The sequence below is a fragment of the Equus asinus genome, chromosome 9 (genome assembly GCF_041296235.1).
Source record: "Equus asinus isolate D_3611 breed Donkey chromosome 9, EquAss-T2T_v2, whole genome shotgun sequence".
Taxonomy (NCBI): Eukaryota; Metazoa; Chordata; class Mammalia; order Perissodactyla; family Equidae; genus Equus; species Equus asinus.
In genome coordinates, this window is record NC_091798.1 from 76,081,227 (window position 1) to 76,095,001 (window position 13,775).

General features: G+C 38.8%; 1 protein-coding gene across 7 annotated transcripts; it reads right to left on the minus strand.

Moving 5' to 3' along the window:
* Nucleotides 1-20: 20 nt before the first annotated feature.
* RFESD (Rieske Fe-S domain containing) lies at nucleotides 21-13,113 on the minus strand. Of its 7 annotated transcripts, none has more exons than XM_014867593.3 (5): nucleotides 12,965-13,070; nucleotides 11,582-11,859; nucleotides 3,945-4,120; nucleotides 3,801-3,835; nucleotides 21-2,113 (listed from the first exon to the last, which is right to left on the minus strand). In XM_014867593.3, exons 3-5 carry the CDS (start codon nucleotides 4,117-4,119, stop codon nucleotides 1,850-1,852), a joined length of 474 nt encoding a protein of 157 aa, XP_014723079.1. In that variant the 5' UTR covers nucleotide 4,120; nucleotides 11,582-11,859; nucleotides 12,965-13,070; the 3' UTR covers nucleotides 21-1,849. The 7 variants fall into 7 exon arrangements, with proteins under 7 accessions (XP_014723079.1, XP_044635979.1, XP_070373848.1 ...); XM_044780044.2 differs by having other exon boundaries at nucleotides 3,945-4,124; XM_070517747.1 differs by having other exon boundaries at nucleotides 11,582-11,676; nucleotides 12,965-13,057.
* Nucleotides 13,114-13,775: the final 662 nt, after the last annotated feature.

The window sequence follows — 13,775 nt, forward strand, 5'->3', positions numbered from 1 at the left end:
TTATTTAACAACTCATCTGTAAAGTTATGAAGGACTTTTAATTCATTGATGTCATAAATTTATAAAACAAAATATTCACAAACTGATGGGAAGATTTCTGTATATGAGGACAGGACATGACATAACATTTTTTATTTCCACATTTAGAGGAACAAATTTAGAACCAGAAATCATGTCCCTATTACTCATTTTTGCCATTGAATCCTGAGAGAAAAGGCTTCTGTAATTGGCCCTGCAAACCAGGGCCATGGTTTTGCCCACAGGAGGTACTTTGGTTTCTTCCATGCATTTTAAATTCTGGATGTGTGTTAAGACCTGATTGGTCATTGGAGGATTAGCACCTGATATAATAGCCTGGGATGTACCCATCCTAGAGATGTGCATTTCCTGTACCTGGTGAGTAGCTGCTGCCAAAAACAGTATTTATAAAAAAAAGCCCAACCCTGGCTCTTTAGTAGTAGTCTGAGAAATGAGTAACAAGTGTTGTATTACCTCATGCTACCATATTCTAACAGAAAAAGAAGTGCAATAATATGTAGCAAAGGGCTCTATAAGCAGAGCCTTAATGACACATACTTTATTCACTTATTTTTATAATAAACAAGGGAAAGAGTCCAGGTAGACCCCTTAGAGTGTTAAGTTTTAGGTTTGGAGCCTTAATTCAATCCTATGCCACTAACAAGTTTACTGTGCTTTGAGACTGGGTTCCAATCTTGACAAACGCTTTTCTCACTCTGAATTCATAATCTACTCATCCTAGTTCTTTCTGGCCCACCTACACTTGTATTCTACTATGTGCTGCTGAGTTTTGGATGATCAGCACCCAGGGTGTTACAGTACAGGGTGGGCACAGGCAACCAGAACAGCGCTGGCCATAAATAACTGGCGTGGTAAAATCAGGGTGAACCAACTGAACATCACCCCTGCCTGTGAACTCAGCAGAAAGGACTCTGAGGAACAACACCCCATGTCTTTTCTCTCCGTAACATTTACATGAAACACTTAGTTGTATACACATGACAAAGTTTTCTAAATATAAAAAACCCTTTATTCGAAAATTTCATACAGGCATGCAGAGTACTTTGGCTCACTAAACAGGAGACTTCACGTCTCTCATGGCTGGGCAGCAGCTGTGTTTTCCTTACTTTGAGACTGTCTGTCTTGACTGGAGACAAACTGAACCAAGGTTTATTTGGTTTTGATGTCCAGCACATTGATAAGTTTATTTTTATATTCAGCATGTAAATTGATTCCATTTTTGGAGGCATTTTTTAAGTGTAAAAAGTCTGCTGTACATTTGGAAAAACTGAACAGTCAAGACTTAAGCATTTCAGTGTATTTAAAGTTTACCTAAAAAAAAGTTAGAATAACAATTAGATAGGGGAGGCGTGGAATGCGTGGAAGTATCAATGGAACCAGAATGAAAGACTGGGGATAAGTGTTGAAGTGGGGTGATGAGAGTTTATTATTTGACTTTGTATATATTAAAACTTTTCTGTGATAAAGTCTGCTATATCAAATAGGGATTTTCCCCCAAAAACTTTTCTTAGATCTTATTTATTACCTTTTCTTCATTTTGGTTACTCAAAATTATTTTCATCCTTCTTAAAATGCACATTCCACACCCATCACCTTCAGGTTCTAATCAATACAGAGGATTTGATGACATGTATTCTATAGATCCTGATGGTAATCCTTACATCATACTAAGTACATGTGCTTATAGGATTTTTAAGGAAAAGTAATAAATGTGCCTATGTTGAAAAAATTAATCATCTTTGGTATTGAAGCAAGGTTAGTCTAAAAATATTTTCAAAACATACACATTTTTCATTGCCATGTAATTTTATCAGGAGGAACTCTTAATTACTTTGAAGTCTCCAGTGGCATAAAAATCAGAGTCACACTTAAAAGGTTCTTTAGAAAGAGTCACATAAATATTCCCATTGTCCACTGTCACTTTATGAATCCTTTGTTTTATTCCTTTGGAGCACCACTCGGGTTTTGCTGATGGATCTTTAGGGTTTATAGACTGATATAGTCCTTCTCCTGTTGCCAAAGTAATTTTGTATTTATGCCAGGGGCAAACTATACATGGTCGTCCGTCAAAATCCTGGAGAAGGAAATAATTGATTTAATAGTCTGACACTTCCAACATTCACAATAAACCTGAGACTCAGAACAGAATCTTTTGCAGAAGAACCAAGTTAAAGAACAGGCCAGGTTCTCTTTTATGCTCATTTACAAATTATTCGGCATAAGGCAGAACCTAATCGTAGCAGTCATCAAGTCCCTTTTGCAGCTGATTAGAAACCCAGTGTATTAGAGCTCTGTCAGAAGATAACTAGCTGAGGTGACTATATCATGTGACTGTAGCTATGCTGTTATCTATTAGATGTGAAGGTCACTTCCTTTACAGAAATGAGGCAGGGGCTTCAAGGTCTTCTAAAGGAATTTTCACCAGCTGCTGGAAGAATGGTAAGCTTCAGATATAAACTCAAGAGAGGTTACTAAAGGCATGAGTGCATATGTTAACTGAAGAGCAATTTATGATCCAAAGTAGTCAATTCCCAACTTTTTAACTGTCTTAAAGCAGTGCTTCTCAAATTTTAAAGAGCAGGGGAATCACCTGGATCTTGTTTAAATAACAGATATTGTTTAAATTCAGTATTCCGAGGGCGGGCAGCAAGATTCTACATTTCCGAGAAGCTCCCAGATGACACCAATGTTGCTGGTCTACGGGCCATACTTTGAATAGCAAGGTTTTACAGTTCTCCTTATCGTCTGAAACCGACGGAAATTCTTGCACATTATTATCACGAGGTGCCTACATTTTTTTTCTCTACACCAGAAGTGCAGGAATACTGATATTGTACCCCCACAGAACTGTCAGCAAACATTCACATTTTCATAATTCATAAATTCATAATTTAAACACACATATGTCCTTTAACATGAGGACAGGTGTGGAAGCAGGTAGATATCAAGTGTAGAGAGAGTGGAACACTAAGTTTAAGCTTGTACTTTGTACCAGTCAGAGCGAGAGAGAAAGAGATTCAGTTTCATAAAGCAAAAAATAAGAAATTAGGCAGCTAGTCTGGGAATGCAAAGCAGTAAGACTGTTTCCCCATTCATTCCTCAGTTAAGCCTTCAAAGTGTGGTCTCTTTCTTAAAATATATATATATATATTTATTTTTATTATATTATAAAAGTAATGTATACTCATTGGAAAAAATTCAAACTGTGCAGAAGTATATAAAGTAAAAAGTGAATGTTATTTTTTACTTAAAAAATTGGATCTCATTAGACCTATTATTCTACGACTTGTTTTCACTCAAAAATATATTGTTGACATCCCTCTATACCAATACATATAGATCTGCCTCATTAATTTAATGGTTGCATAATATTCCATAGCAGGGTATTCATAATTTATTTAAACTGTTTCCTATTGTTAAAATATTTAGGTTGCCTTCAATTTTTCATTACAAAACATAATGCTACAATGAACATCTCCTATATATATATACTTACACATTTGTGCAATTATATCTGCAGGGTGGATATCTCAGAGTATAACTGCTAGGTTAGAAAACATGAGTGTTTCTCATATTTATCTTGCAACAGTTTTCTTTACATTGCATGGTTGTGAATTCCTAGAATATTAGCAATTATACTCAAAACATTAAAATATAGTTCAAACCCAAATATAAATTATTTTTGAATACAGAATGAAATAAAATAAGACTATAAATAGGAAACATCTGAGTTTGTTGAGAATAGATTTAATTTTACATACCTCTATTTCTCCCAAATGCAAAGGTCCTCCTGAGTCTGAAAAGGAATTGAACATTACATCTAGTCACTAAAAAACCCTGAAATTTTGATAGTTTTATGGTTAGGAAACAAATACAAGGTTTAAAAATGAAAAATAAAATCTTACGGTAACAGCGAATATCCATAGCATGATATTCTCCTTTGTGGTAGAAAATGACCACTTCTCTATCATGGACAACAGCTGTCATTCTTTCAGATTTTTTAATGTCATCTTCTCTGCCAACACAGACAGAAGAATATTCCTTTATTTCAGGATCTTGTTCAGAGTCATCAAGATCCATGCTAGCTGAACCAAAAAAAAAAAAGAAAGAAAAAGAAAATTGCAAGTGTTCTTCACTAGTTTGGCTACAACGTAACTCACAGAGATAATCATAAGAGAAGTCTGATATCTCTGAGACTGATGGAGGCATTTTTTTTGGTAGCTCTATAAAATAAAACATTTATAAATACTGGATTACAGTCATGATTTTGAGTTAGAGACTCTTAAAGCTTGCCAAAATGAGGCAGGACATCCCACTTTGACAGTGGACTTGTATTAGATTCATTTCAATGTGTAAGATTGATATTTCAGAACTCCAAAGGCACAGAGACTAAAATTCCACTCTCCTTTTATTCCCTATCAAATTCAATGCTAAACACATCTTGTTATTATCAGTGTTGTTTTCAGCCTTCTGTTGAAAGCAGATTCTTTGATAGTACGAACAGGTTTGGACCCCGTGGTTGAGGTGGCTCACCTGGTTTTGCCTGAAGCGGACAGCCAGCTTCTGCAGATCAACCAGATAACTATTCTAGCAGAAGAGGATAGGTGTGAATGGACACCTTTCATTTTCTTAATTCAGACAGAAATTGTCACTACTTTCTCCTGCCTTATTTGAGCAGTCAAAAAGATGACTTTCTCTTCAATTAATTTACAGAAGTATATAAACCCCTATTTCTAAACAAAGAAGTTTTAATAGAGAATTTGCAGGTATTCTAAATATATTTTTTCTCAGCACAGATATTTAGCCTATTTCTTTGAAAGCAACTCTTTCAAATAGACCTTCTGTATACTTTAGGAACAAATTATAGTCTGTTAATTCCATATGAGAAGGAAACATCAGGGTCAGGGGTTTCAGGCTCCATACAGAGGATTTTCCTGAGGGCTTCCCAAATGGGGGTATTTGAGGGTTTTTTTCTCTGATAATTTCTGAATAAAACTATATATCCTGTTTGCGAAGAATTTCTATATTTATTCCTTCTCCACTCCTAATCCCAGATCTATCCTATAATTCCTACCCTTCTTCCATTAAAGTTGCTATCCCAAAGTTTCTGGAAACATTCCTGCTTGTCTTCTCTATCTCAGGATAGAGATTGTGGTGGTTTGCAACTTTTAAAAAGTGTAAAGAACCATGTAAAATCTTATGTTAAGGTTGACAAAGAGCTTTAACCCCTAGACAAGAGCATATTTTTAATCTTTGCATGTAATGAAATAAAAATCACAAGACAGAAACTGAGACCATTCAAAGGGTTTTGCCTCTCCTTTTTTCCCCTAATAATTACATTATCAGATATCCCTGCATGGTTTCTTCGCTCTGCTGGAGAAGGGGAATCTTTCAACCCTCTGGACAATATCCAGCTCTGCAAATGGCGTGAGGCAAGCTCAATGCACTATGTAGGTAGACAGGAGAGAGGCTGCCTGCAACACTCAGGCATGAGATCCTGTGTACACCTGGACCATTATCTCAGAGAGGGCTACTTCAACTCCTTTATTATATGACAGAAATTAAAGGGCCATGGTCACATCTAATCACAATCTACTTTTATCTTTGGGACACTGATGATGAGTTTCTCTATAATCTATTTAGGAAGGAATATATGTTTGAAAAAGCAAGCAGGCAAATTTTCAAGGAGTAGCTGTTGACAATAATCTTCATCACAGCAGAATTACAAAATAAAAATAAAACTTTCAAAAGTAGATCTTCAGGGGCCAGCCTGGTGGCGTAGTGGTTGAATTTGTGCACCCTGCTTCAGTGGCACAGGGTTCACAGGTTCAGATCCCAGGTGCAGACCTACACACTGCTCATCAAACCATGCTGTGGCAGAGTTCTATATACAAAGTGGAGGAAGACTGGCACAGATGTTAGCTCAGGGCTGATCTTTCTCACAAGAAAAAAAAAATGTAGATCTTCAGATTCTCCTCCTGCAAAGCTCTCCTTCCTTGTTAGAGATGATCATTCATTTGACAAATACTTTCTGAACACCACTATGTGACTGGCACCTCAAGGAAGTAAAACAGATAAAGTCTTCGCCTTCCTAGAAATTATATTCTAGTTGGTGAGACCAAGAATAAGTAAACAAATACACAAATAAGATAATTATTCACTATCATAAGAGCCATGAAGAAAATGAACTGGGTAATATGAGAGAGAGAAACAGAGGGAGGCGATTTTGCAAAGAATGAGCTGGGAAGGTGACTCTGAGATGACAGCTGAGCTGAAACCTGAAAAATGCAAATGAACTAGACGTGCTAGGAGACAGAGGAAGAGAATTCCAGGCTGAAGGAACAGCAAATACAGAAGCTTTAAGGAAAGAAAGAAAAGAAAAAAGCTTGGTTAACCTGAGGAACAGAAAAGAGACTGGAGCATAATGAGTGAGACTGGTGAGGCAGGAGCCAGGTCATGCAGCACAGTGTGTCGATTTTATTCTAAGAGCAATGGGAAGGCACTGAAGGGTGGAAAGCATGGAAGGGTGACATGATCTGTTTTTAAAAGAATGCTCTGGCTGTGTGGAGAATGGATTGTAGCAAAAGTGGAAGCACAGAAATCAGAAAGCTACTGTGTGGCCCATGGGAGAGAAGATGGTGGCATGGACTAGGGTGTTGACTGTCAGGGAGAAAAAGTAATAACAACAACAACAACAACAACAATAATAGCAGTAGCAACAATTATATTGGGATAACTACATGTCAGGACTGTTGTAAGTCCTTACATTTATTAACTGACTTAATCCTCCAACACATTACTACAAAGAAGGTATAATTTCTTTAATTTTACATTGAGAAAACTGAGTGAGGCACAGAGAGTTTGGGCTGATGAACTGGAACGAAAGTTCTACAGAAAAATAAATAAGGACAGCCCCCAGGTTTGTGCAACTAGGTAGACCGTGACTGTGATGGGAAAGACTGAGAAAGGAATGGTACTTAGCAGGAACGGAAAGTCAAGAACTAGCTACATTTTGCACATACTGAGTTTAAGGTACCTAAGAGACATCCAGGTGGAGATATCAAGTCAATGGTCAGATACATGAGACTAGAGTTGAGAATCACCAAGAGATGAATCTGGGAGTTTTCACGGTATGGAATTCAATGGAACCACTTGGAGAGGCAGCGTAGACAGGGAGAAGGGTCTAATACAATTCCTGAAGCACATCAACATTTAGAGGTCAGGTGGAAGACAGGCTGAAGACAAGCAAGACCAGGAGAGTGTCCAATCTATTGCTAATCAAATGAAATTCATTCACTGCTCACTTCTCTACCCTATATGCTCCTCAAAAGGCAAATAAATGGTAACCCAGCCAAAAAGGCAGCCAGCGAGGTAAAATCCATTCCAATGCTGGCCACCTCTATGTATTAATTAATGAATAATACATGAAGAAAACATGGGCTTCCTAGGAAACTCTGTCCCAAAACATTGGTTGTTTCAGAAAAGAGCTGGGCCAACCCCAAACCCTTTTCTCCTTCTGACTACACTTACTCCCTAAACCTCCACTTTCCTAGAAATCAAATACTGGTTAACATCCAAGTAAGGGCTTACAACCAGAATAACTATTACTACTCTCTTTTCCCTATATTTCTAAAGTTTGTCTCCTGTTATACTCCTAAATATCCTTTTAGCCAAATACAGAAATTTAAAGGTGGGAAAAATTAAGACAAGAAATCTCTCAATATTGTTCATAGGGACTGGCTCAAGGGTCCACTCTACATAGATTCAATCCAGTCCTTGAATCAAAATAATGATTCATATACATCACTGTATAACATTCAGGAGTCATTCTTTAAAATTCAAAGTTAAACACATAGCCTTAAACAAGGCATATATGTGTATTTTCAACCCAAAGTAACTCTTCAGTCATAACATCTCAATAGATGTTTATGTCAGACACAAACACAAAAACAAAATGTAACAACAACTCTAAAGGTTGTGGCAAGGCTAGATTTTACTCAACATTTTCATTTTCAGTTCCATTTTAACAATTTCATCATTTTATAGATATTTCATCAGAGCAGAAAGTTCCAGATAACTTGAGAGGTATACAGCTTTGCTTTATACAAGATAAGGAGTTACATATGGAAAAGGAAAGGAAGGAACTGAAAGTGATAGGCCATGTTAGCTGTAGAGACCCAGATGCTGTTAAACATTAGGAAGTTTGCCATGGCATACTCATCATTTTTAACACACATACACTTGTCTACAATTTAAGATATTTAACAAAATTATAAATCATGTCAACCACAAATAAATATTCTAATTTTAGGAAGATGATCCTTCCTAATCTATATCCTCTTCAAATACAGTAATATTGTCATATTTCACAGGAAGTTATACAGAATGATTATACAGAATGATGAATGATTGATCAATAGGAACTAGCCATTCTAATTTCACTTGTCTTAGGTTAACATTTTACATACAAACACATATTAGACTTCTTTAAAAGGGGCACTTGGACGTTGATGTACACAGCTTAGACTCAATCCCTCCCAACAAGAAGGAATTGTTACATGGCAGTGCCAAGAGGCTTCAGGCCTTCGGATGGCTTCTTTTTGTATATTTTAAATATAAAATTTTTATAAATATTTATTTAATCCTGTATGACTGACTAGAAGTTTGAAAATGCTAGGAGGAAAAGAGCATGGCTCATTTAAAAAGTAGCTTTAGACGCCGCCCCCCTGGCCAAGTGGTTAAGTTCATGCACTCTGCTTCAGCAGCCCAGGGTTTCACCGGTTTGGATCCTGGGTGCGGACCTGGCACCGCTCGTCAGGCCATGCTGAGGCAGTGTCCCACATAGCACAACCAGAGGCACTCACAACTAGAATACACAACTATGCACTGGGGGGCTTTGGGGAGAAAAAAAGAAGACTGGCAACAGATGTTAGCCCAGGTGCTGATCTTTAAAAAAAAAAAGTAAGTTTATAAAACAGAAATTATTATTTAGAAGTAAAATCTCTATGTGAATATGTTAGGAGTGAGCTTTAGAAGGAAGAAATTTACAGATTACTATTTTGAGCCATAAGGAAGGCAGCTATTAGATATTACATAAGCCTGGACTCCAAAACTCAGGTGTAGGATGAGGGATGTTCGTGTGTTGGGGTGTGTGTTGACAGGGAGAGAGAGGAGCTTTGAGTTCAACATATAAATGAAAGCATAACACAGACCAAGCTTAGGAAATTACAGAGATGTCAAATTTGTACTCTGAAGTTTGCATTGCTCCAAATAACCTACTTTTTGTAAAAATGGAAAAAATAACACAGATGTTCTTTAAAAAAATTATTTCACAATAAAAAAAGCAAAAATATAGTGTTTTTAAGAAAAGGCAAAGAGGACCATGGCCATGATTTTCTGGATTACCCATGGCTGACAGGAGGCTGGATTATTACATCTTTAAACAGTTATCTGGTGTTACTTGATTTTGGCAGCTGCCCAAAGTACACAAACTGCTCGAGGGGTAGTATTTACGTTCACGTGTTAGACGTGCAGCCTTTATCACATTTTGTCACAGAACAGACACAGGGGCAATAATGATAAGAAAAATGGGAATAGGCAGATGAACTGAAAGAGGGGGAAATAGGCTGAAGAAAAAGAAAGGAAAAAAATGTGGCCTTTAGAACATATATAACCAACAAAGGATTAAGATTCAGAATATATGAAGAACTCCTATAAACCAGTAAGGAAATGCCAAATAACCACAGAAAAATGGACAAAAGACACAAACATTTCACAGATGAGGAAATCCTAAGGGCCAGCAATCACATGTAAAGATGCTCAACCTCACTAGTAGGAAAATATAAAAGAAACGCAAAAAGCAAAGTCACAAATAGGATACTATTTTTTTCCATCCAACAAACTGGCAAAAAATTTTACCATGTATTGGTGAGGATATGGAGCAACTGATGGTGATGACACCAATTGGTGCTATCCCAGTTTGGCATTATCCAGTAAAGTTGAACATATTTATGATCCAATAATCCCACTTTAGGTATATTCCAGAGAAATATGCACAGGTACTGTGACACATACACAAGAATGGTTGTAACAGCAAAAGACAGGAAACAACTCAAAATCCATCAACAGTAGAATGGATAGTTTTTATATTCAGGCAATGGAATGCTGTGTAGCAGTGAAAAACATATAGCTACATCAACCTGAGTTAATTTTAAAAATGTAACTTGAAAAAAATTTAAAAGAATTCAGAGTATGCTTCCATTTTTATCAAGTGCAAAACCAGACAAAACCAAACAATATATTATTCACGGACATATGCATATTGGGTAAAATTATGAAGAAAAGCAAGGGGATAGTAAACAAAATTTCCTAAATATCTCAAAATACTACACTTATTCTTATATTTAAAATTACTCTTTTTCAATATTTAAGTTGTATCCTACTTTATAATTGTGTAGCAAATGACTCAAAATCCAAGAAAAAGGGGATAAAATGGCACTTTCTATCCTCAGAGAACGTGCCTGTGCATGGATCATGAACGGACTACTGGAAAATTTTGTACAGCTTATTTCAAAGCTTGGCATTAGAGGGGGAAATAAATGAGTAACTCTCTTTTTTTTCCAGGCAAAAACTAGAAAAGAAATACTAGTATCAAGCAAGTAACAAAATACATGAGATGTGGAGTAGCATCAAAAGTCAATTTCTCCCTGACTCCCAAACAAATGAGAACCAAATACAAGTGTCAGCTGCTTCGAACATACAGCCTTTGCAGGGTTTGCCCTAACCAAGGAAAACTGTAGCGAACTTTGCAGGGGCTGATAAGAAATAAGCAAAGAAAGCTGGGGCTAAACGATAAAGGTTTCAGAGAACTATGATTACAGCCTTGCACTTTGCTTAGAAATGTATTATCTTATCCTTCAAACAATTGTTCCCTTCATGCATCATAAATGGTTCTATTTACTTATGATATATTGTGACTATTTATAATTCACACCCATATTATTCTTAATTAAATGTTGTGAATATCACCATCCATTCAGAAAACAATGAGTCCACGTGTTCACCTTCATTTCTGTTACTTTGATGCACTATTCCTAAGCTCCCACACAACTACTTTGAGTCGACTTTAAGATAGTAGAATCTTAACTAAATAAAAACAAAGTGAAAAATTAAACGGCTTATCCAGTTTGGGGGCTAGAATAACAAAACTTCCTTCTGAAAAATTTAGCTGTTTTGTCCTAAAACAATATTAATAAAGAATAAAATAAATAATATAGAATAAATAATAAAAAATAAAGAATAAAATAAAATAATAAACAATATTAATAAAAATAAAAATAAAATATTTCTTTTGCCTGTGCCTAAAATTAGATTTCTAAAGATGCAAACACCACATAAAATGACAAATCAGCTAAATGGATCCTCAGTCTTTATTAAGATACCTTTCCAGCATAGGAATCCATTCAGGTTGGACTTAAAAAAAACATAACAAGTTTCCATAAGACACTGGAGACAAAAGAAATACGAAATGAAATGAACTTACTTGTTCCTCCTCTTGAGCACTGACTAAGGGGCTTTCATTAAGTCTGGGGACTTGGCCACATCATCAGAATGCACAGCTCCAGGGTGACATCCTTGCTTTTAGGTTCAGGGAAGAGAAATGCCTTAGACAGTCGTTTTGTATCTCTTTGGATGGCAGAATAACAGATAAAATCAGATATCCTTCGGTGTCACTCCTTACGCCCTCTGCGTGTATGAGTTCTTTAATGGTCACAAAACCGCCAAGGGGTAAGGATCATACCAATTTTCCTGATGAGGAAACTAAAGGGAAAGGACCTTCTTTAACAAAAGCTTACCCAAACTTCTCCGTAGCGCTCAAGATTCAAACCCAGATCTTATGAGTCTAAGTTTTGTGGACATTGATATAGAAATCTTAACGCTGCATCTAAGCAGAGCCACGGATTTAGAAAAACACGTGGGCTGCAAGTACACTATCTTGAAGGTACAAAACCTTTTAGCAGATTAAAGACATCTGTGTGTATATATGTGTGCGTGTATATCACTACATATATATATCACCATATATGTATCAGCAAAGATGATGGTTCTGAATTTTTTTAAATTTAGGGACGCTAACTTGCAAGAGTCGCGTCAACCAACGTTTCAAACGGACTACTTCCCTGAGAAGTTAAGGAAGTCACGCGGCTGCTGTAGAACCCGCTCCCCTCGGGGGCGGTCTTAGAGCTCCGTGGTCAGCAGGGGGTGCTCCCCGGGTGCGGCCCCCCGGGCAGGCGGGATTTGGGGCCGCCGGCGCGCCCGTGAGGGAGGCGGCCGAACGGCGCCGTGCAGGGGGGAAGGCGGCCCACACGTCTAGTGTCTGGAGCGGACGCGACCTGGCGGAAGGCTCAGCCCTGTTAGTGGCACCGCCACGGTCCTCGAGCTCTGACACGACTTCAAGCTCTATTTAATATCCGAGTGAAGCCGGGCCGCGGTCACACGGGGCGGCGCTCGAGAGCCCCAGGCCCGCGGGAGCGAGGCGTGCGCACGCGCAGGGCCGTCCCTCCCGCGGCCTCCGGGAGACGCGCAGCGAGGCCAGCGGGGCCGCGGGACGCCGGGGCGGGGCTTACGCTCTCGGGCGCGCGAACGCCCGCGCCGCTGTCAAAGAGCACTCGCCTGCCCCTCCGCCCTCCAAGGTGACCGAGCCCCGTGGGCGTCTGTGACTGGGCAGCAGCCTGCCCGCGGGTTAACGATTAATGAACACGGCGCCGGGGTAGCAGAGCCAGGAGCAAAAGCCACAGCTCCAGGCCGCCGGCGTCGCCGCCGGAAGCCCGAGCCCCGGCCTGCTGCCCGGCCGGAAGCAGCGGCCCTACGAGCCCCGCCCCGTGCCGCGCTGGCCGCCCAACCCCGCGGCCAGAATAGAACTTACCTTTTCCAAGTCCCTTGTTCCGCCCCCGCGAGATGCTACTGCGCCAGCCAGGGCTCCGGCCTCCGCGCGGAGCTACCCGGGGGCGGGGCGCAGCCGCCCACGTGACCCCAAAGCGCCTCCCCCGCACACCGCAGCTGGGCCCTGCTCTCTGAGGCCCCCACCTGACAGCGACCGCTGGCCAACCACGCCTTGCCAGGACCTCCGAAGTGACAGTCTTAATCTTGTGTTAGACGTAGGTGGCACCAGTTTATTTGTAAATGTTTGTTGATGACCACCAAAGTTCAAATGCAGTCAGCAGTCTCACTTCCAGGAATTTACCTAAATAGGAATTTGCAAAAATATTTGCAAAAGTTCGTCACGATGCATGTAATCCATGTATAAAGATGTTTATTGCAACAAAAGAATGAGAATAGCTGAAGTGACCGTCAACAGGCGAATGGTTAAATAGAACACAGTGTAGACATGTGAATTACTTTGTAGCCATAGACTCAAAGAGCAGATTTCATGAGGTAATGAATGTTAAAAAGGATGGTATAGAATACTATGTGTAGTGTGCTCTCTTTAGTGTAAATAAAAATTACTTCTCGAGATACAAATATGTAGGTATGAACGTAAGCTTTCTCTTGAAAAATAAAAACAACTGGTTGCTTTGGGGGAGATAAAGGGTTTTCACTTTCATGTTTTGAACTTTGCAACTTTGTTTTTTCTCTTTATACGTTTATGAATTAAAAAACAGCAGCAACAACAAAACACTTCATACTTGTGTTCAAAGCTGGAAGCTAGGTGAGCCTGTTAGGTTTTTAGTTTCCTT